This window comes from Triturus cristatus, chromosome 7 (assembly GCF_964204655.1).
Source record: "Triturus cristatus chromosome 7, aTriCri1.1, whole genome shotgun sequence".
Lineage (NCBI taxonomy): Eukaryota > Metazoa > Chordata > Amphibia > Caudata > Salamandridae > Triturus > Triturus cristatus.
Genome location: NC_140590.1, coordinates 1605568653 through 1605593401, shown reverse-complemented (window position 1 = coordinate 1605593401; position 24749 = coordinate 1605568653). Strand labels below are relative to the sequence as shown.

Sequence of the window (24749 nt, the reverse complement as noted above, 5' to 3'; positions counted from 1 at the left end):
ATAAAGTAGAATTGTGCATGACTATAAATGTTTTTCAAAGTGATGACTCTAACCGTTAGGTTTGGTTATAGCAAGTCCCCTCGAAAGGGACTCTTCATTTTCCAATATGGCCGCCACGTTCGCGCTATTGCACAGTCATCTGCGCACGTATGTCTTTCACGTATAGCGACGCATGAGTTCGCTCCTGCTACTTAAAAGGGGTTGGAAAAATGTTTTCGAATAGAATATTAATTTGGTGAGCAATTGCATTCGAGTTTGAGAAAACACGCTGTCATAATTATAATGAATGGGAAAAACATATGTTTACAAGTATACTTTCGTAATATTAAGAATTGTAACTATCACACACTCAAACGCATAATTTCGTTTCCAATAAGTTCCCTCGATTTCTGTATGCTTTACAGTATGAATCACATGTTGTTTCCATGCCTGTCAATTCACTGCTGATAAAGGCGCACGCCAGACCAGCACTTCTGGTCCTTTTCATTGGCCGGAGAGCCTAGCGATCAGATGATGTCAGACACTTCCTTGATTTTTAGCCGAGGGTTAATGTAAAAGGCATAGTCAACAAGGCTAAAGGAAACTTCCGGAATCAGAAGTCTACGAAAGAGTTAACCAGGTTCCTCCCTTCTGCCTGGGGTGACGGATTTTGTTTGGTTCTCCTCCTGAAGCCCAAGAGAAAGCGATCAGTAGCTAGCAACCGTGAGATACCTCAAGCTAGACGGGGAGCTGCAACATGACTCGAGTCTACGCGTTGTGTAGTACAACTCTTCTGTTTAACATGTTATGCGCTGCTGATCAGAATATGAAAGACATTGCGCCCTGCTGATTAAGAGGCCACACTTGCCCTGGATATGAACTACAGTGCGCGTTTCTCATGTGCTACTGGGAGTAACACCATTTTATATTTACTTTGCTGATTTGATGTTGGAACATGCTTTGCACTGCTGATTGGAAGAAGGGACCCGTTTTGTGGTTCTGATCTGAGTATGGGACATACCTTGCACTGCTGATCGGAAGAAGGGATCCGTTTTGTGGTTCTGATACGGGTATGGGACATACTTTGCACTGCTGATTGGAAGAAGGGATCCATTTTGTGCTTCTGATCGAGTATGGGATATCTGGGTATGGGACATATCTTGTTCTGCTGAGCTGGATGCACGACGCACTTATACGCTTGTTATGTAAGAACCTTGCATTGCTGTCCAACGTGAATCCGCCTGTACACTGATGAATTGGTGTGCGCTACTGATCTGAGACTGACTGTAACATTGCACAGCTTGTGAAGGATTGGATGCAAAACTGCTTAAATGATCTCGAAGTAACATAAGGCCATTTGTGACCTAGACATAGTTTATGCTATACACTGCAGATTTTAATCTGGATGAAACGCAGCGTGCCCTGCTGAAATGGGATGACAATGTGCACTGCCGATCAGGAGATAGCACGTCTGATGTGGCATTGGAAGCTTGACGTTTTGGACTAGGAGTTACATTATACTGCACTGCTAATGTGAAAACGGGTATTTCACTCTGCACACTACTTATCTCACTGGGTGTACTACGTTTTGCACCACATTCCTGGTCTGGTACGTGTTGCAACATATTGCATGTAGTGGAGGAATTTCACATAGAGTTTTGGGAATAATGACCCTGCAAGGATTAAACATTCAGAAAGTAAATGTGTTGGGATCTGGAGAACAACTGCTTTGCTGATTTTGGCCGTACTACATTTTGATATGGAACAGATCTAACAGAAGTATTGGTGGATTCTAAACCGAAACATACGTTTTCAGAATCTCAAATGCAGATTTAACATTTGCCAAACACATTGCAGTGATAATCAGGCTAATGCAACTTGCATTCACAATTCGAGACTAGGATTGTTCTTATGAAAGTGGATAATTCTGCTTGTATTATTGTGCTCCAGATTAGTTCATCATGGCACGCAGAATTAATTCACTTGTTACGACTCCTGCTTGCTATAAAGAGCAGATCCACTTGGCCATGCCAAGAAATCTGAGCTACATTAGTGATCTCTACAAAGACGTGCAGCTTGCTGATGGCTTTGGAGCTCCCAGACCTACTAGTGGGTCCTCAAGAGAGGGACAGGAGGGGTCTCGCCTGCCTCCACCCAATCCTCCTCCTGGGTCCAGGAAATCGGCTACCTGTGACCCAAACCTACGGCCCATCATGCGCCGCCGTGCCCGATCTCTCCCCAGCTCTCCAGAGCGGAAGCGCTTGGGACGCTGCGGTTCCACAAGCCGGTGCTGCCAAAGGGTTCGATTCGCAGATGCCCTTGGTTTGGAGCTGACGGAGGTTAAAATCTTCAATGTTGGGGAAGACCCCTCAATTCCCTTGCATGTCCTCTCTAGGCTCTCCATCAATTCAGACTTGTGCTGCGGTAGCGCGTTGGACCTCGAGTTCACAATGCAGTACCTGCATCCTGACTTTCTGCAGCCCATTGACTGTGCACACTTTGCAGAACGACTCGAGCGGCAACGGATCTGCTTGGAGAGAGTAACAGGAGGCTCAGAGGAGCTGGGCATCTCTGGCACCATCATGGTCTTGAACCTGGATTTTGTCAAGAGAGTCTATGTGAGATACACATTCAATGATTGGCGGAGCCACCAGGAGTTGGAGGCAACCTGGCAGCAGAGCCACAGGGATGTAGTTGCTGGGGACTGCGACTTGTTCTCGTTTTGTTTCCCAGTGCCCCCATTTCTGCTCCAACTATGCCCAGCAGTCCAACTTGCTCTGCGATACATGGTGGGTGGGAAGGAATACTGGGACAACAATCAAGGCAAGAACTACAGCTTTACCTGCCAAAGCCATGCACTCAAGGTGCCCAAGGACAGTGGGCAGAGCTGGATCCACTTTATCTAACTTTTAAATGCCACTTATTGCTTGCCAGTTGAAGGACCTGGTTAACAAAGTGCAGGATACAGAGGAAATGCTAACAAGCTCTAACAATTTAAGACAAAATAGTGGGCTACAGCACACAATAGAACGCCTCCAGTGGAAAGTGCAGACTGTGACCAGAGTTTAAAATATTTTTGAAGAGTAATGACTTTGGTAACCTAGTTTTGCCCGAAACAGCTAAATAGATCTACGATGAATAAGGAAGTAATCATTAATCTTGACTGCTCAGGGATTGCTTTTCCACGTGAACATTTCCTGAAATTGCCTTTAGTTGTTGGTGTAGCTGCATATACAATCAAATCAAGGGAATCATTAATTCAAATTTCCCATCAGAACATGTAAAATGGTTCAGCTTCGGTAACTAAAACGCAACATTTTAAGGGTTTATGGAACATCTATATGGAAAAGTATCTAAAAGCAACGCCTATTATCAGTGCCCTGAAAAAGAAATAACATGGATTGGTTTTCAAGAAAGTCATCTCACACTAACTTGTCATCTTGAAGACTCGCCAGATTCCCAGAAATGTGTTACTGTGTTCATAGTAAATTTAAAAGTGACTCTTTTAAAAACCATTAGGATGATTTTCCAACAATCATTGAGAAAAATGAGCGTAGCAGCCATGAGGTGTGCCAAGCAGTTCAGGGAATTGATTCCTCTCTTTTGAGCACATTCCTTATATTGCATAGTTAGTGCATGATATATGCAAATGATGTGATCATAGTGTGCTGTTTATCACCATTGTTGAGCTGTGGGGACAGAGTATGATTCGCCAGTGGTGAAGCCTCAAGTAGGCCATGATGTTCCCCTTCTTTCTCAACAGTGGTGATAAATTTAGCAACAGTAAGGTATGCTTTGTCATATTAGGTGGTCAGTATTGTATTAATGACATGGATTGCACTATAGTTATAGATGTGTGAGAGTACATGTATTAATACACTTGCTTTAAGAAAGATTTTATTGGGCTACATTTTTTTTTCATTAGCAGGGCATAGTCTTCTAAATTTGTGTTATCCTTCATAACACTACGGAGGGATATGAAAAACAATACTTACAAATGTCAAACTGAAATCTATTCATTATACGTTTCTGAACATTCCCTTTTTATTTAATTTTTTCAAATTGAGGATTGTAAATTTAGATTAGTTCAGCGAACCTTTGTTTTGAGGATGACAACTTCTTTGGGGTACAAATCGGCACCCATGCCTGGGAGCCAATTTCTTTTTCACTGATTATTCTTTTCTGTTCAACAGTGTATCTGGTAAAGTACCAGCCTTTATAGCATGAAGGTAAACAACACCGTCAATATCAACATGAAAAAGGATACATGTGAAGCCTATCCAGATGTAAAAAAGCAGCATTTCTGAACTTAAAATTCTTTGAGTTCAATTTGACCTTTGAATGTTTTGTGCTTCATATACTTCCCTAGTGCTAATGAAGATAATGTAAATTGATACCGTTGATGTCAGTGTGAGGATTGGTTGGAAAAAAGCGCTGAAAGAAGAAACCTTTGAATTCTCCTGACTGATATATATATATATATATATATGTGTAAATATATGTGAGTGTTGGCTCTCACCCTCTTTTCCTTCTCAATCTCGTTTTCTTTCTCTCTCCCCGGAAGCAACATTTGAAAGAGGGTATAATAAAGGTCAGCCTTCTGTGATATAAGTTGCATTCTCACAGCAAGCCCCAAGAGATCCTGAACTTTCACTACAGCATATTTCATAGATAAGACAAAAGTACTTCTCCTTGAGAAACTTTGTGAAAACTTGCCAAGGTGTGCTCGCAAGCCAAAACCAAACAAATAACCTTTATGACTGGATCTGCGTGTTTGATGTGCTAGGAAGGCAACAGAAATGGCCTTTGTAACCGTGTTTTTTTAATGCTGCCGAGGTATAACAGTCTTGCTTCAGAAATTGTCTTTAGTACCAGCCTCGGATATGGAGTTTGGTCACGGTATTACAAAACTTAAGCGAGGGTTAGCCTGATTTTTACCTAATTCAGTCGATGCTTGCTAATGTGCACAGAATGTCCAACTTCTACTTAGTACAGTCTTAAGTCTGCACATTTGTCCATGGGTGACACTAAAAATCTGCAGTGCCAAGAATCTGTACCCCTGCAGAGTTTATGAATTGTTTCATTTCTACTGATTTTCCCTGCAGGAAACAAGCAAAGCAAACTGTTGTTTTGTGGGGGGTAAGGGATTGCTTCCTTTTACACTTTTACAGGTATTATGATATTTAAATGTCTGTAAACATAAAGGGCTGTTGATTGCATTTTGTGGCTTGACTGTTACCACTTGCAAAGCCAAACTTAAGCCGTTCAAGTGCTAGGCAAAACATGCTAATGGGCCTCTTGTGTGCTTGAACATCTTCTTAGCAAATCTGCAAGTCATGTTCATATGCACGTGTGTGCTGTTCATACATTAGGTGTGAGCTTCTAAAACATTGGGGGAAACAGACCAAGCATGCTGTGCAGTCATTGATGCTTGTTGTTTTTGGTCTGGCTTGACAGTGCAGCTGTCTACAGACCTTTTATTACCACTGCTGTAAATATAGAGTGGGCCTTGTCTTTTTTTCCCACAGGAGTGTTTTTGTCTCACCTCATTCTGTTGGCTGTTTGGTGTATCATTCTGCGTCGTATGGAGTCATTTCAAAACAGTGCCTGAGGGACTAGTTTACATCTCAAAAGTACACTCAACATCACATATTACATTCTTTCTTGTATAGATGCATTGTGCACACAAATATTCATTATTTGTTTTCTTCACTGCAGAATGTTTTTTTTAAATGTTTCAGCCAGTAATCAAATTGCAAGCCAGACCTATTGGCATTGCCACTGTTTGCTTTAGAATGCTAGCCAGTGTTTCCAGCAGAGCAAATGTAGTTCTGCTTAATATAAAGACTTTTCTATGTAAGGCATTATGTGTTTCAAAGTGGTATCAAATTCTAACGGTCAAAAACACAAACAAATGAAACAAACATACTGTAAAATGTGCAAGGCTCTAATAAAGCTGCTGACTGTTGCTGAGCTCAAATAGATAAGCATATTCCTATACTAGAGATAACATGTTGATACAGTTGTGTGGTTTTATAGCAGAACAACCCATTTATTGTTTTACTCTATTGCACTTGGTTTGCTGCTACAACACTATTGTGGACTTGAATTATTTATAAGTCCGTCTACTACTGAGATTTCGGAGTTTACCCCAGCCTTTTAAATACAAATTCCCTATTTATGGATTTTATGTTATGTTATTGTGGGAGTACATTTGCACACACTGCAAGAAGATGATTTTCCACCAAGTAAAAAAGTGGACATCAAACACTGTGGAGAGCATTTATGTATGTGGGTGGATTTAGTGAAAGGTTCCAATTTGAGAGCAGCAGATACTGATATCTGCCGGAATTATGCCAACTTCCTCTCACTTGCCTGTCCATAAATTCTGCCTGCTCTATTCTTCCTCAGTCCTTGGCCCCAGCGTTGAGATTGCCATTGAGCCTTTTTATACTTATGCTAGATATGATCCTGGTTTTGGGTGAAGTGGACACTTTCCTATGGTGAACTAGGTGTTCTATTACATTTAGGAAACCCTCATCACTTCATAAAAAGGGTTTGAATTTCTTCTTACCAGAATGGGAGTTGAGGTGAGGATTTTGTAACCCTGTGCCAAATCTTAGAGCAACTGCCTCCAAAAACACATAGTTCACACTTCGACCTCCTTCCCCTGTGCTACTTCGAGGCTCTTCATTTTATTTTTAAGTTTCTGAGTAGATAAAACCATGAAAGTTGGCCCTCAGCCACTACTGCTTGGTCTAACAGTTTATTTTCTGAGTTTGTCACAAAAAGTTATTTAGATATGTGCCTATCATATGTATGGTTCAGTACTGCGTACAATATTTGGATGCCTCTTATCCTGGAGGCATTGTGTGCATGGGTTTTCTTTTGTGTAGCACAGACACATTTCATCTTTGTATTATACATGATTGTACTGGTTCACTGCAAACCCACTTGCGTTGAATTATTTTCAAATACGTCTCTTCTACAAATAATTTGTAGTAAACGCGCATTCTTTGTGGATATTATATTGTAATCTGTTTTAGACGTTTTAATGAAAAAATACTATATCAGAGGTTATTTCTTTACAGTGACTTTTCCTAGTGTTCAATATCTCTATATGCTTTAAAAGGTGTTCGTTTTAAGTACTTTACCATTCATGAAAAGCTAAAGTAAGTGAGCATTTACAAAACATTCTGTGCAGCAAACACATTGGCAAGGATATCACAAAGGATTTTATCGAAGGTCTGTAAGAACTATTAGCAACGTAACCTGGGTAGAGAAGAGGGCTTATTTGACCTTTTCAATAGAATCCTCCCATTAATGATGGTATTATGTTAAGTTATGGTTATTGGCTTGTAAAGTGTCTTATTTTGTCGCGATAAAGCAAAGTCTATGGTATGAGACCCAGGACATGCGGTATGTTGAAAGGCATGGGAAGTCCGAAGACCATGGACCATTGTCCTCTTTTTCCATACTCCAGGAAATAATCAGGATAGATCGACCTGTTGGTTCATAGATAAAGCCAAAGTGTGTGTATATGCACGATAAATACCTTCCTTCTTCAAATCCTTTGCCAGTTCACAATCTAGATTTGTCGACTTTTCTTATTAAGCATACTATCGTGCATCAGTGACTAATTTCCTCTGCCAAGGAGACCAGTGTGACTCTACCTTTTTACACAGTGTGCTTCTGCGCCTCCTTATCAGTAAGATTTTTGTTAGTAAGATGATTGCCAGGATCATTATCATCCAGTTGTCTGTTTACTGGCTCATCCACAGACACACACATGTGAGCACTCTCCATATTATTCAGGATAAACACGGAAATGAAAGACTTTTTGTTGTTGTTTAAAAAAGCAACACAGAGCATCACTTTTCAGGGAGTTAATTTGTGATTCCACTGGGTGCTCAGATACCTCTGCTCCCAGTTTTACAGGGAATTTCTGTCAAGCATTTAAAAAACCGTGATTTTTTTCAACGTTCGATCTCACTGTGAGTCTTTAGCCATCACAAAAATTGACAGAATAAAAGGAAATAGTTATGTGTAATTATACTTAAACATTTAGCTAGTTTATGCATTTTCTATAATTTCATGAATTTACATTTGATTTTACCTCACAGATTAAGTGGTTAAGAATTGAGAAATAAATTCAAATTACTTTTGCAGCACTTCTGAGACTGTACAGAGAGTCACTTTGTATGAGAGTTATGGGTATTGATATTGCACGGTCACTGATTCTAATTTAGGCAAATGGCAGTGTTTCAAATTGACTACAGAGTAGTAGTATAGATATCAACGAGTTATTAGCCTATTCATGCACTCTTTCCAATTAGTTGTGTGGAGCAGCACCTGTTTTCTTACCCACTGGGCGGGCCGATGACAAAGTCTGTGCTTGATAGGAGCTCACCCTATATGTAGCATTAAAGAATGAAAAAGGCTCCTAAGAACCACAGAGATTTATTAATATGAGGTTAAAAAAAATTGGAAACCACGGAGAGAACCACCACTTTTTTTCATTATACATTAAACGTTTGATTTCCTTTGCAAAGCAGTTTAGCACTTTAAAAATTAGAAATTAATGATCAAAACGTTTTTTTAGGAGTTATTGATACTGCTACTGTATGTGCCAATTGTGGAGTTTACAATGTTGGACAGTCACTAATCCTTCTTTAGGTAAATAATAATACTTGTTGAAAGTGATAAGGCTAATAACACATATTATTAGTCTGTTAACTGTGCTCATGGGCCACTAGTTACTAGATTTGAGTAGTTTGTTTATAGTGCTCATCCTACCATTAGTATGGCTTCACAACATTAGCCTGTCTGATATTTTCTTACTCTAATGTTGAGGATTCTGCACTTATGAGTGGCAATGTCTGTATTGAATTTAGGCTTTGGAGGTCTTGCCAGAGTGGTTACATGGCTGGAACCATTTTCGGGAATGAGAGGGTAGAGTTTCCTTTATGGGACACTTAATTTTGACTGGCCTGCCCACTGTCAACCTGGTTTATCAGTTCAAAGTGAATGGATACTTGTTTGCATGGTGATATTTTAGGTATTGGAACAGGCATAGCTCAGAACCAAAGCCACCTTATTTGATCTGTTGGCAATTCCACACCATCTAGACTGTCCTGCTGACAAAATTGAGGCAATCAAAATCACATCAATGGAAAAATAAGGTACCAAGATTTTTAGGCCAATGTTCTAATTTTTGCACTTTATTATATTTATGAACACAAAAGTTATTACAGCGAAAAATGTGCATACTTGCAACTTTTGTTAGTATTATTGCAGGCAACAACCATTTATAAAGAGCTGTATTGTTAATGTGCGGTAATAAGATACTCATGGAAGAACAAATATGTTGCACTCAATGCTTCTCCCAAGGTACTTTATTCATTGTATGGGAAATTAAAATGGAACACACTTAAGAACGCTTCTGGCTTGGTGTGGGCAGTGTCTCTGTTTACAACCAGAGGGAAGGTAGTATTTTTTTGTATCTTACATTAATAGCCTTTCACAGTGATCTTAATCCAGTGTAGGCAGTCACAAATTTATAATGGCTCTTAACGCAGAAAGGAACATTGGGTACTCCATTTTGGAATGTCCTTTAAAGACCAGTTAGACCGCATTTTTAATATAAACTAAACCTTTCCCTAGTTTCCCTAGTTTATTTTTCAATATTTTTTCTATGAAGAATAGAGTTTATTTTTTCCATGGTGATGCCTGCTACATGAACCTTAGGGTGTCATCAGGAGCGCTCTGTCTTCTCATTAGAGGTCTAGAGTAAATGCCGAATAAGACCATAATCTCTAGACTCGTGTAGAGAAGCCAGATTTTTCACTTTGTAGGTCTGTGGGCGAACATATCACATTTGCTCTCTTAAACCGAAACTTTGATAGCAACTAAATCTTGCTGCTACACCATAAACATTCTCCGTTGCTGAAGAACATCAATGGATGTATTGGCATGCTTTGTGGGTTCTTTATGTTCAACTTCATTTAAAATGCAATCTTTTGTATGTTTGATATTGTCTCACCTGTGGTCTTCTGAAGTTTCCCATTTCAAGACTATGCAAACATTTGATTTTTTGATGTCTTTGTGTTCGAGACTATACGTTCTGGTTGAAATATAGGAGTATGTTCTGTATGATGTAGTACACATAATGTTCACAAACATACTGGCTGTTTACCCATTTGTATGTGCATGGCGGATTCTCACTGTAAACTGCAACACGGTTGAATGCATCATCACAGCCTTCTTGTTAAATAAAATGCGATCCTGCACTAAATAAATCCTGTGCTTTCCTACAAAAATAAAGTATGTTAAACTTGGGTGAGTCCTTGCAGAGTGAATATCTTGGAGTTCTTAAGACGGTTCACAAGTGCTGCTGAAAGTTCTGGATTGTTTTGTATTGGGTGGCTCGCAACAAAGCTTCCAACCAGAGGAAAAGGCCCGTTCCTCAGACCACTCGCCGCTGTCGAGCATGCATGAGTTAAAACTGGGCATGGTTTAGTGGTTGCTGACAGAAATTTGTTTTAGGGCGGCTGTGGATCATTTTAGCTGTTTGCCAGAACTAATACCATCAATATCCAGCATGCACAGAGCAGGACAGTGCGTTGGCGCCTACATTGCATGTTGCTAGTGTTGTTTACATTTTGGATCATCCGACATACACACATTAGGGTTTGGAATAGTCTGTCGTGATGTATGGAGGTTGGTCTCTTCACCCACCTCTAACCATTTCAATTGTGCATCAGGAATATGAGTCACTTAGGCAATACTTCCATTGTAGTGCTTGGACTGTGAATGTCGTTTCACTGCATTGAAGTACACTGCTATCATATATACTTATACTCTTATCACATTTGTCAGGCTGATAAGCATGGGACCAGTGCAGTACATCTAGCCTGAGCAAGGTTCCCATCAGTGCCGGGCTGAACGCAGCCATACATAAGTAATAATTTTCAGCCTTTATGCCGTTTTGATGAGAGCTACTCATTTGTTTTTGATGTTGCATGTGTCAGGCCGAAGAGCACAGACCCACCATTACTAACACACGGCCTAAGATTGCCCCTCTCAAGCCCTGCCACTGACTCCAGCACCACTGTACTACCATATATATATATATATATATATATATATATATATATATATATATATATATATCCACAACGTAGTTCCTGACAAAGAGGAGCGTCCCAGCCTTTCGGGTCATAAAATAAAGATTTTGAAGAAGCACGATGGTGTGGCCTGTTGCACGTAGTTCAATGGTACGTGTTTTCTGAGGAATGTTGTAGGTGTCTGACACACCCGTTACAGGCCCTGACCCGAAAGGCTGGGACGCTCCTCTTTGTCAGGAACTACGTTGTGGATTTTGTGAAAGGAGTGCCCGCCGGCTGAGATACTTGCTCGTGGAACTGGATGAATGGAAGGGCCACAATGAGAGGCCCGCCTCACCTGGGAGATGAACTCGCAATCAGCCAGGGTCTGCCAAAGGGATTTCCCCAAGCACGTCGTGCTGCTCAAATATTGTTTTGAAGGCAAGTAACAAACCGGAGAAAGAGGGGTGGCAGCTGAATTTCCCTTTTCTCTGTTCGGTGTCGTTTATATGCAGCCGGAATATGGCACTAATCCAAGTAAAGGCAGTGTATGCATTATTAGGACACAGTTGAAATCAGGTGAAGTTTTGCCGAAAACATCATCGGAGATACTAAGTTATGTGAGATACTCTTTGAGGCATTATGGGTATCGTGGTCCGAATGATGGCGATATATAACATACAAATGCAGGAATGGAAAGATAAAGCTAGTAACATCTGATCTACAAAGGACTTATTTCGAAAAAGAACTTGAAATAATATTTACCATCCCTGCTGTGTGAAAAGATATGCATATAAGAACATGTGTATAAATGGACTGCCTCTTTAAACAAAGTACATGGACATTTGTCCTTCTTCGATGTTTAAATTAAGTTTTAAAAAGCTAACGAATCCACCGCTGATCTGTGGCATATGATTAAGAGGTGTTGACGTCGAAACGCGTTATGCTGTTCCCTGCCATAAAATAAAGATTTTGAAGAAGCACAATGGTGTGGCCTGTTGCACGTAGTTCAATGGTACGTGTTTTCTGAGGAATATATATATATATATATATATATATTTTTTTTTGTGTGCATATTTATATAGCGACCCAAAGGTATTGGAGCGCTTTACATGAGCACCGTATTTACATTACACATTCAGGCACAGGAGATTAAGTGGTTTGCGCAGAATCACCGGATGTGGACGCGACCTGGAGGCTCGAACTCTGGTTTCCAGCACCAAAGTCGGCAGTTTAGCCGACGGTCTACATCCTCTCCCGATATCACTTGCCCCTCATCGTGCCAGTGCAGCTGCACACCCAAGTTGAATCCTACTACCCTCAGAGCACTGCTTTTGCAGGTGCCACCTCACCTGGTGGCGCCATCAACCCCCATACTTCTCCTCCTCTCAGCGCTCCTTCATCCCACTGTATATATTTATGTGGAAGTTGTATAGTGAGAACTTGGCAAAAAGTGATTGGATAGTTAGTTGTTTTCCTGGAGCAAAAGTGGACTGTTACTGCATTGTGATGTAGTGTTCTTTAAAGAGGTGTATCTTCAGGTCTTTCCTAAGTGGCAACAGGGTTCGAGTATCCTGAGGGATACAGAGATGCTATCCAAGATCCTGAATTCATGAGTTTAGAAGGCCTGTTGCCGAATTAGATTTTTCGTTTTCATATTTCTTTGCCTCCATTCTGATGGTGTCCTTTTCCACAGATGATGAGTTTATCAACCCGACCGGCATTGGTACTGGTTGTGATTGCTTTGTAAATGACGTAGGTGGTTTTGAAAATGGCATGGTCAGACTCACACATATGACCCCACCCCCACTGTCAGTGGCATGCTTCATCGGGTTGCACCCTTGTATACTAAAAACCAGGATGGGCTTGATCTCCGTGTAGGGAACCCTTAGGATATTTTTTGTAGGGGATCTAGAGGTTAGAAATACCTAGTGAATATGCCGGTATCCCTTTATTTTGACTGCCACTGGTATGGTTGAAAATATAATGTAAACAATTATATATACATATATATATTCACTGAAAAAACCATAGGTTTCACACACGTTATAGTTACGAATTAGCATTTAAAAAACCTTGCAAATTCACTTAAAAAACCATAGATTTCACTCATGTTATAGTTAGCTGGACATTTCACTCGTAAAAAACCAATGAAATTCCCCCGTTATAGTTAGTGCAGGCAACTATAACTCACGCGACCGCAATCCTCTGCTGATGACGTCAGATATTACATCACTGTATTTAGACACTTATTTACCAATGTCTTCTTCCATTAATCTTTAGCTATACATATATTACAAATATTTATTTTTCATAAAGACACATATGTCATCAGTGATGTAATATCTGACGTCATCAGCAGAGGATTGCGGTCGCGTGAGTTATAGTTGCCTGCACTAACTAGAACGAGGGAATTTCATTGGTTTTTTACGAGTGAAATGTCCAGCTAACTATAACATGTGTGAAACCTATGGTTTTTTAAGTGAATTTGCAAGGTTTTTTAAATGCTAATTCCTAACTATAACCTGTGTGAAACGTATGGTTTTTTCAGTGAATTTGTACGGTTTTTTAAATGCTAAGTTATGTATTTATTAATTTATTTTTTTTCCAGGTTTTTCACCGTGTGCGCACCGTGCTCGCGCTGTGGGCGCTTGTTGCACTTCGCGCACCGACCACCCACGGTTCGCAGTGCGTGCCGTGCGCGCACGGTGCGCGCACCTCGCGATTTAAAAAAAAAATATAGTTTTTTTCTCCCTTGGGGGTCCTTCTGTGACCCCCTGACCAAGGCTAGGGGGTCAAGAACTGTCCACTCTGCCCCCTTTTCACGTTCTCCACCTTTTTTTTCACCCCCTCAGACTGCGAGAGACAAAATGGCGGCCGACACTTCCTGGTTTCGACCGATTCGAATGTTTACCGACATCTAACAACCAATCAGAATTGCGCACGGCAGGGTGCGCGCACCGTGCGTGCACGGTGCGCGCATATAGATATTGATATGCTTTTAAATGCTGTTTTCTCAGGAAATACTGAACAGATTTACACCAGACCTGCAAAAGGCACTTCCTTGACCTTATGGCTACCTCTCTGCCAAATTTCACGTAATTCTGTTCAGCCGTTCGGGCTGTAGCTGCGACTAAAGGTCCTATGGAAAAATGCATGGGGAAAACGCGTTTTGGGACCCCCCTTTTTCTCGGCCCCCGCTTGACGAATCACCCCGAGACTTTCAGGGTAGGAGCTGAACGGAGCGCCCCATTTGTTTTGAAAATTTCGCGAGGATTCGTCAACCGGCGCCAAAGTTATTCAAAATAGAATTTTGAGATTTCCTATGGAAACTAGGTTGTAACTATAACTATCTACTGGCGACCGCCAGTAGATATATATATATATATTTACCTTTACTGGTGGCATTCAGCCACCAGGTAGTTTTAATCTCTAGATCCCACTACAAAAGAAATATCTAAGTGCCCCCTCCACGGTTGTCGAGCCCATCCTGGTATTTAGTATTCCAGGATGAGATCCGATGATGAAGCTTGACACGAATAGATTGGGTGAGGGTCCTTTTTACACAAAAAGTATGAGTTCGAACATGTCATATATCAGTACTCCACATATCAGTACTCCACACCAACTATGGTAACACACTTAACTATCCCTCTGTTACCATGTCCCACCCTGTGATCCAAAACATAAAAAAACAAAAAAGCACTGCATTCCTTAATAAAATATGCTTCCCATTTGTCCCACCTACAAGAACATTTTCAAAACGCTGCCAAAAGTTGACAAATGGGAAGCACGTTTTAGGGATAGTTAAGTGGGGAAAAGACAAAGCATGGTGGGACACGAAGTGTATTGATAACATAGCTGCTGTAGAATATACGTCACACTGATATTAATTTTTAGGTCTCGCCTGGCGAACGCAGCGCGAAGCGCTGCTGTCGCCAGCGAGATCTATTGTTGCTGACTTGCCTCGGAAGTGGGACAGGAGATGGGCACGCGCATGCTCTTGGCGGATTTGAGTTGGTGTACGCGCTTGCTTGCGTGTCCCGTGTTAATTAGGCTCTAGGCAGTAGTTTATTTGTGAACGCGCTTAAACCTGCTGTGTTTACTTTACGACCTTGGCAGAGTATCTACTGGGCTAGGCTTCTATTATAAAGTAATAAAGGTCAGTACTGCAAGCGGTCTCCCTGCTTTTGTGATGTTATGTGTTAAAGTAGCTTGCTTTTAAAGACGCGCCAGCATCCAGTGTTTGACAATAGCATGTGTTTAGCTGGCGCTTGGCACCACGCCGCATTAATTGGCTTCCTGCTTTGCTTAACAATTAATGTACCTACAATTCTATACCAAGGTCTTTGGCAGACGTCTCACTGGCGGCGTGTGTGTTTCTTTACTTAAGAAGTGCAGTGGAAATTAATCTCGCCAGTGTTTAGTTGGGCTCATGTGTCTTCTATATTTTTTTCCTCACTTTTGTAAACTTCTTTTGTGATATGTGTTAAGGTTACGTTATAGTCTGCTTTTTGAATATGAATTTAGTGGGCATCTAGTTTTGTTCGTCATGTTCGGATTTGTGGTTTGCCACTATTGCAGTATAACAGGACTGTGCACCGTTGCAGAAACCTGCTGTGTTTAGTTTGCGGCCTTAGCACAGTATCTACTGGGTACTAGGGTTCTATTATAAATAGGGCTCCCGGTTTTATGGTATTTATTTTTTTAACATTTCCGTCTGTATTTATCCGTATTTATTTTTTGGTCATTTTATCTGTATTTATCCACATTTATTTTTGATGCAAGAAAGAAAAACGCTAAAGCTTGTATTTTTCCACATTTATTTAAATTGACATGCACACTTGCACTAGGCTGGTATAGCTGTTTAATTTAAATTGGTGCCTATGCTTAGTGCACTTTACATATTGGGAGCCAATTTCTTCCCTGTCCTCTAAGAAAAGATACATGTATTCGTGATTTTGATTAGGTCCCATTTGCGCAGATGTCTTGCAAATTGTCAACACATTACTACCTCTTTTACTCACATTTAATCGGCCATCACAGAGTGTCTGCTTGAAGAATATCAGATCATTCTCAGTGTGCACTAGAAGACGACCTACCCCACAAGGCATGGTAAATCGCATCTTCATCTGTACAGAATAGTGCTTTGATATGGACATTATGGGGAAAATGTAGAGCACAGGTGGTACAACAGTCATTTCTGTTCCTCTTTTTGAAGAAAAAATCTGAATACATTTAATAAAGAAGCAGATGTGAATGTGTGCAGCTTAGCAATTAATGCACAAGTGTATGCACCATCTGTAAGGCACAGACCAGCGCAAGAATCGAGGAGAGGCACCTAAGCGGCCATTGTGTATTGCCAACCAGTGTGCTGGCGAAAAAAACCCACTGAGTAATAAAAAGCAGCCTTACTTGTCAGTGTCTTCGCAGGCTGCCAGTGTCCGATTTCGGAGCGCTGTTGTTCTCTTCCTTGTTTTACACAAGTGCTGGAAGGGAAGGAGAGGGGAGGGGAAGGGTGGAGCGAGGGCAGAGGTCTGAAGCGAGGAAAGGCACCAGAGAGGCCATTGTTATCAAGCCACGCACTTTACTTGTTGAACCACAAGCCCAGTTTGTCATATACAGACAAGACCCCACGACAGTGCGCAGCCTTGTCTGCGTACTAAACTAAAAAAAAAATGGTTAGAAATAAAAGACAAAGGGTGAAGTACTTCTGAACCCTAAAAGCTTTATGCTAATAGTTGTTGGAGGCATTTCTGCCCCCTGCCTTGCCACATCAACCTCCTTCACCCTCACAACACAAAGCAAAATGTTGTGGAGCTGCAGCCGATGTCCTGGGGTGTTTTCACACCTCTTAATGGACATTGGCTGCTTGCACTGCCCCAACAATTATCTAGCCGGAACTACCGCTGTGAGAGGTGCTGGAGTGTCTCTGCACACACGGCGCTCCCAGTCCCCCCCTCTCTCCCCCGTCTCTGGAGCAGTGTCAGGGCAACAGTTTTCACGTTTATTTTGGCTGTCCCTGTGCACTTCTGACTAGGATTTTTACAGAGGAGCATTTGTTTTGTAAGTATTTTCCCGTTTTTACATATAAATACAGGCAAAAAACAAAACGCTTTCCGTCTGTATTTATATGTAAAAATACGTTTAAACGGAAAAGCGGGAGCCTTAATTATAAAGTAATAAAGGTCAGTACTGCAAGCGGCCTCCGTGTTTTTGTGCTGTTACGTGTTAAAGTACCTTGCTTTTAAAATAAGCTCCTGCAAACAACGTTTTGCATGTGCCTTCCCTTGAAATGTACCCTCCTGTGTAAATTCACTAAAGCCATTACTGATAGAGCTACTTAGCAACAGCGTGCACAAGTAAAAATACCTGCAAAGGGATTGCGTTTACATATTAATATACATAGGGGCATATTATAAACGTCTACAGTTAAAATTATGTCCGATTTATCGGCAGGAAAGTGTCGGTATTCGATGATCCAGGTCAGTCAGACAACTATCCACAGAAGCGAAGAGAATGTCAATCCCCTCCTTATAGGATATATCCACCTATGGTAATCAAACAACATCAAGTGGATAGATATCCAGAGGGAGGGGAGAGACCAAAAAGAACCACCAGGGATGCTGTAGCAGTCAGGACAAACGAAGGAGAAGCTGTGTGAACTAGAACAGAAAGAAAGGCCTTATAAATATCAAGAATTGCATATAACAATAAATTAAAGGCGTAGGCGTCATGAAGTATGCTTTCCCCAACTCACCAATAAGGCAGAAAATGTAAATCACTCACAAGACTGAAATTCAGGAAAGCAGTATCCAAAGAGATTCTGGGGTACTCTAAACTCTTCGACAGGCAAGAAGATAGCCAGCAGTTCTCCTTGTGTCGTACTCTTGGCAGTGCGCAGAAGTTCGTAACAAAATGAAAATTAAATGTCTCTCCTAGTAAGGTGGTCTTTCCTTACTATAGTGTGCTTTAAGTATTTCTTGAAAACAGTAATACTCCTCACAAAAAAGGGTCCATTGTCTCAGCCGAATTTCCTACTCAGGGGTGTGTTGGTCCAAGTGCTAAGGCTAAATCCAAAAAGCGGACCGGATTCTGCGTGTCCCACTCTATAGTGTCCAAGACTGATTTCCCACGACGAAACGATCTGTGGAATGCCAAGTTTCTGCACGTCTAAAAAAATCACAGTGTTATCCCAAATCCGGGCGTTGTGTTAATTGCCAAAGAAACAATAAAGTTCAATCTTCAGCGCTCCTACGCGCTTCTTTATGGAATCACAACAACCTCCGACAAGCTGCTGTGAATTTAACGGTAACGCGCACTCGCGAAACCGGGAGAGGGAGATCAGAATGCAGGTAGGCGTGTTAACAGCTTGTAGGCTGGATGCGGGGTGGGGAGTTGGAAGAGGAGGTAACCTGCAAAGCGTCCTTGCGGGAATGGCTGACTTTCAGCAATATGTCGATGTAGGCAGGGCAAAAGACAGCGCGACCTCGCGCTGCAGCGAGACTGAGGCAGGAATTCACCAACTGGCTGAAACGCTAATGCGAAGACTCCTCTGTGGTTTCTCCTGATGGCGTTACGTTTCTCCGGAATCGGGCAGGTCTCAAAGGCAAGGGGGCGTGGTTCTAATTGAGAAGGAAGCCAAGCACTGGATAACGGGTGTTCTTTGTTTAAATACCCAAGAATCAGCTGACCAACATTTTAGCGAAGTAGAGGAAAGCATACAGGGTGATATCCATCACAATGCATGATGGGAGAGGTAGTCCTGTTAGCGTTAGAAACCACGGGAAAGGAGCTACAAGAAGCTTGGAGCCTGACAGTTCTCCCTCCTATCGGTCTATTTAGTGGTCTAGGTTTAGTGGGATGTAATGCGTGGAATCTTCTCACTAGAACTGGGGCATGAACGTTCTCTGCTGGTTCCCACGTCCTGTCTTCAGGTGCATATCCCACCCAATCTACTAAGTGTTGCAATTTCCCCTTGTGTCTGCGAGAATCGATTATGTGCCTTACCTCATACTCTAATTCCCCTTTTATGGTGACAGGGGGAGGGGGAGGTTCTGTACAAGAAGGAGCCACAAAAGGTTTAAGTAGAGACGTGTGAAAGACAGGATGTATTTGCATGTCTGTGGGTAAGGCAAGCTTCATGGCTAAGGGGTTAATCACTCGTAATATGGGGTAGGGTCCCACATATCGAGGTTGCAACTTTCGGGGTCCCGGTAGTTTCATGTTTTTGGTGGACACCCATACTTGATCCCCTGTTTTATACAAAGGCGCCTGGTGTCTGTCTGTCAGCGTATGTTTTCATGTACTGCTGAGCCTCTGACAACTCATGTTTGGCTTGATCCCATATTGATAAGAGTAGCTTATGGTGCTCCTTAGCAGCGGGGACATTTATCAATGAGGGTGGAAGATGAAGGGGAAGAAACTTAGGATGATGGCCAGTAAGAAAATAAGAAGGAGAAATCTTGGATCCAGAGTGCGTGGAATTGTTGTACGCAAACTCTGCCAACGGGAGGGTTTGAACCCATTCAGAGGTAGTGGTACTGATCAAACACCTTAAAAATTGCTCCAAGGTCTGGTTGGTCCTCTCAGTTTGACCATCAGTTTGTGGATGGTAAGCTGAAGAGAGCCGATGACCTATGTGAAGGCTGTTGCATAGACCTTGCCAGAACTTAGAGACAAATTGGGGCCCTCTATCAGAAATAATTATAGAGGGCAATCCATGCAATCTAACTACCTGTTCAATGGTAACCTCTGTGAGCTCCTTGGCCTCAGGGAGTTTTTTAAGCAGAACAAAATGGGCCATTTTGGATAACATATCCACTACCACAAAAATGGTGGTAAATCCTTTACTGACCGGTAGGTCTGAGATAAAGTCCATACTGATTGAGGACCAAGGACACTTTGGAATCGGTAAAGGTTGTAAGAGGCCAGCTGGTGCGCAATGCAATGATTTTTGACGCGCACACGTGGAACAAGCCTGGACAAAATTAGTGACGTCCTGATTCATACCCTTCCACCAAAACCATCTCTGTACTGTTCGAAGTGTCTTTTCCCCCCCAGAATGAGCAGTCATGGGTAAAGTGTGACACCAGTTCATGATTGTGTATCTGGTTTGGTCTGAGGGCAGAAACAAACGTTTCTCATGATAAAACAACCCATTCTCGATAGAGTTCAACGGGTCTGTCAACCACTTCTCGTGGTCTAGTTTCTGAAACTCACGTTCTAGTACTGTCAAAAAGGACTCTGAATCTATATCAATTTGTTCCCCCAGTGCTATGATTTTGTGTTCAGGGATGATGGGTATAGGTTTCTCTGTGTGGTTCCTATAGTCTTTCCCTAATCGTGATAGGGCGTCTGCTTTTCCTTGTCTAGCCCCTGGACGAAAATTTATCACAAAGTCATATTCGCTAAAAAAGGACTCCCATCTCATCTGTCTCGGGGTATGGGCTCTGGCAGATCTAAAAAATTGCAGATTCCGATGATCAGAGAAAATAGTGATGGTATGTGGAGACCCCAACAGATAATGGCGCCATTCCTGAAACACCATTTTTATGGCTAGCAATTCTCTCTCACCGATGGTATAGTTCTGTTCGGCTTGTGATAACGTTTTTGAAAAATAGGCTACTGGATGAAGGGTTCCAGATATAGCGTCTCTTTGAGATAAAACCCCTCCCACTGCATATTGCGAGGCATCTGCCTCTACATAATATGGTTGAGTCTCATCTGCGTGTTTTATGATGGGCGCAGTGGTGAATCTGTTTTTTAGGTCCCGAAAGGCGTTTTCTGCAGCTGAATCCCATACAAACGCTACCCCCTTTTTTAGCAGTCTGGTAATGGGAGCGATTAGGTCTGAGAAATGCTTGATAAAACGCCGATAAAAATTGGCAAAGCCCAGAAAGGATTGTATCTCTTTCACGGTTCTGGGCGTTTCCCATTTAGTTATAGCTGAGACCTTGGCTGGGTCCATATGAATTCCCTCAGAGGAGATCACAAATCCTAGGAAATCAACTTTCTGTACGTGAAAAGAACACTTATCCAATTTAGCAAATAAGTGGTTGTCTTGTAGTTTCTGCAAAATTAGTTTCACGTGATGCACATGTTCCTGTTCTGTTTGAGAATAGATAAGGATATTGTCTATATAGACGATGACAAAGATGTCAAGGTATTCCCGGAGTATCTCATTGACGAAAAACTGAAAAGCCGCAGGGGCATTGCATAAGCCAAAAGGCATTACACAATATTCCTATAACCCGAACTTGGTGTAGAATGCCGTCTTCCACTCATCTCCCTCCCGGACACGAATTAAATGATATGCCCCTCGAAAATCCAATTTCGTAAAGACCTTAGCTTTTCGGACCTGATCCAAGAGGGTGGAGATGAGTGGAAGAGGGTATTTATTCTTAACAGTCACTTTGTTTAGGGTTCGATAGTCCAAGCAGGCTCTTAAGCCTCCCTCTCTCTTGGGAATGAAAAAAAGAGGAGACGAGACAGGCGAGGTGGAATGTCTGATAAATCCCTTTTTTAACATATCCTGTAGATATTCGTGGAGATACTTAGTCTCTGGTTCAGTCAGGGCGTATATTCTACTGACCGGCAGATCGGCCCCCGGTATTAAATAGATTCTGCAGTCGTGGGCCCTGTGGGGTGGTAGAGCTATGGCCTTTACCTCATCGAAGACACCAGCGTACTCCGCATATTCAGGAGGTACCCTTAGGGAACCTGAGGTAGAGAGGGCACAACACAAAGGGGATTGCCACAAGGCAGTTTCCTGGTAACAATGTACCAAACAATAAGGTGATCTTAATGTTACCTTTCTAGAAACCCAATCTATGTTTGGATTGTGTACTTGAAGCCAGGGTACACCCAGAATAGCTCCAAAAGTAGGGGTGTCAATGAGGTCGAACGTGATTATCTCAGAATGACCATTGTCGCAAATCATGATCATCTCCGGAGTGTGATAGTTTATGAGACCAGAGGACAACTCAGTCCCATCTACCGCTCTGACTCTCTCGGGTTGTTTTTTAGGGATGAATTCCAATCCTAGTGCCTTAGCTATAGTTCTATCCAAGAAATTTCCGGTCGCCCCTGAATCTAATAAGATAGCCATTGATCTTCTGTATTGGGAGGGCAAAACCAAGACCACAGTGATGACAAAGTGTTTAGGCACTGGTGTTACCACCTGCGAGATCTGTACTACATTAGGACTTGGAGGAGCGATCTCCAAACTCCCCAAGTCTGTTAGTTTTCCTTCACCAAGGGCACACTTGCTCTGTTAACAGAAGGCCTAAAGATACTCTTGGGTTTAACAGAACACTCCTTCGCAAAGTGTCCTCCTTTTCCACAGTATAAGCATAAATTCAACCTTCTTCTCTTGTCTCTTTCTTCTGTAGACAAAGGACCTCTTATCCCTCCGATTTACATCGGTTCAGGAGGATCTTTGGCTTCTTTCTTTTCACTACGTGAAAAGAAAAGACGAGAGTATTCTCCCTTGGTTTTTTCTCCTTTCCTTTCCATTAATCGATGGTCTAATTTGACCACTAAATCTATAAATAAACCACAATCCTCAGGGGGATCCACTATTTGAGACAGAATGTCTTTCAACTCGTCCCTTTGTGGAAATTTAGCGTGCAAACTGAACATTATCTGCGCCATCTTGCCTCTCCCCAGCACCACGCACCACGAATGCACGGCCGCCATTTTTAGGCACCCCACTCTCTCCCCGCTCATTTTCGATCACCAGCGCTTTCCCCTAGCGCTGCGAGCATCCCCCCGCGCGCCGGCCACCCCCGCTCTCTCATACAGGCCATAAACCCTCTCCTTCTGCGCGACCCTGCTACGGAACCACATCCGACCGACATCCCATACATGGTCATGCCTCTCCTTTGATAACCCCCTTCCTCTGCGCCCCATTGTCCGAACTGGTCCCAGGCCATCACCTAGCCCTGCGGATGCAGTTTATTGCCCCTACTGTAAGGGAAACACCCCGCATCAAAGGGATTACAGTAGATCAAAGCCCCTACCCCCTGAGACCCGGCCGGTTGCACACACCCCCGGGAATTAGCGGAATTCCCTGCTGCGCGATAGCCATCTCCCACTGCGGGTAGGGTGGGAACTTCTACTGTATCTATGTGTGGGATCGGATCTGAACCAGGGCTTCAGGGGATATCCCCCCCATACTTCAAGGGAATCTCAAGAATGTACTATGTGTAATAAAGCAATAAACCGGTGTATAAGAGACCAGGTCTCAGAGATGCGGTTAGAGCACCTCGTGACGATACCTTGCTGTCTGATCTGATGTGTTCTGCTCCGACGGAATAAAACTTTGTTTCCTGCCTTCCAGTCTCCGGCGCCTGCCTCTTTCATTGGTAAATTATCGAGTGGTATAAGAGGCGATTACCGCCGGGCAAATACTTGAAAGGTTATCGACTGAAACTGCCGCTACCATTTAACAATTGGCGTCCCAAACGTGGGGCCCATCAGCGACACGTGGATCCAGTGGGAGAGGTCCCGACGACAGAGTGAACGACTGCAACGATCGGGAGAGCTCCTGCCCAATAGACCCTCGTCTGGCAGCCGATCATCCGAACTTCACTGGTTCCGAGCAGACCTCTCTCGAGTGATCTACGGTCCTGACTGGGAACCATCAGGAGTGCCGCGGCAAATACGGAGAGTAGAGGACGATCGGGCGCTGGAGGCGGAAGACGAGAAACTGTCCACGCGGTCCGGGTAAGGTCGTGATACACGACAAATTGAGAAATAATTGATTGATTGTTTGAAGCTTTGGAAATACTAGTATTGCTCATTGATTGTTCTTTTTGAGATATTCGCTGTCTACAAACGGGGAGGAGTAGAAATACTCTCTCTCTCTCCCTTTGCAGATAGTGAAGGGTAGGTAACGCAGACTTTTGTCCCCGTTGAAACCCGTCGTGCCTATCTTTATCTCCCCATTGATTGATTGTCAGAACATTGATTGTTTTGAAGAATAGTGCTTTTTGAGATATTCTCTGTTTGCAAATAACGTAGAATAGGAATATTCTGTCTAGTCTTTGCAAATAGTGAAGGGTAGGTAACGCAGACTTTTGTCCCCGTTGAAACCCGTCGTGCCTATCTTTATCTCCCCATTGATTGATTGATTGATTGTCCGAACACTAGTTGTTCGATATTGGTTCTTTGGAGGTATTCTCTGCTTGCAAATAACGAAGAATAGAGATATTCTGTCTAGTCTTTGCAAGCAGTGAAAAGATAGGTAGTGCTGACTTTTGTCCCCGTTGAAACACGTCATGCCTATCTTCTCCCCACTGATTGGTAGTTGGTTCTGCCCGGACCGCTTATTAGAGGTGAACCACCCGGCTCCACTGGAAGGCACCCCTAATAAGGACATGTTCACTAAATATGGACTAGTCGCCGTAGCTTATAGCAAGCTGTGGCATAAATATACCAAGAAGGACCCCGAAAGTCAGTGGCCACTGATGGGATCCTTCGACGACCATAAGATAGAAACGCTAGAAATAGCTCTGCGTAGCAATAAGACGACGCCTACTATGCTTGACAGTATCGGCATGTGGCGCAAAGAAGCAACGCAACGGAAAAAGAGGGAAGAAGTAAAAGCAGAAAAGGAATTACGAAAGGCAGCTCACCTTGCCGCTAGAAGGTTAGAAGAAG

The 24749-nt window shown here is 42.5% G+C and overlaps 2 protein-coding genes across 3 annotated transcripts in view; one reads left to right on the top strand and one right to left on the bottom strand.

Moving 5' to 3' along the window:
• FAM217B (family with sequence similarity 217 member B) overlaps positions 1-24749 on the bottom strand; it is a 249242-nt gene that overhangs the window by 205612 nt on the left and 18881 nt on the right. The window contains exon 1 of one of the 2 annotated variants that reach the window (XM_085619470.1): positions 17874-18289. The exons of the other annotated variant lie outside the window; for it this stretch is intronic. The gene's annotated coding sequence lies outside the window, so the exon portion shown is untranslated. Of the gene's footprint in view, positions 1-17873; positions 18290-24749 lie in introns of those variants that run through there. 2 annotated transcript variants of the gene reach the window in all.
• Positions 540-10317, top strand: PPP1R3D (protein phosphatase 1 regulatory subunit 3D). The gene has a single exon (XM_085619468.1). It carries the CDS (start codon positions 1941-1943, stop codon positions 2883-2885), a length of 945 nt encoding a protein of 314 aa, XP_085475594.1. The 5' UTR covers positions 540-1940; the 3' UTR covers positions 2886-10317.

What these genes read in the sequence shown, in the direction of transcription:
- PPP1R3D (XM_085619468.1), top strand. Translation starts at nt 1,941, where the DNA reads ATGGCACGCAGAATTAATTCACTTGTTACGACTCCTGCTTGCTATAAA.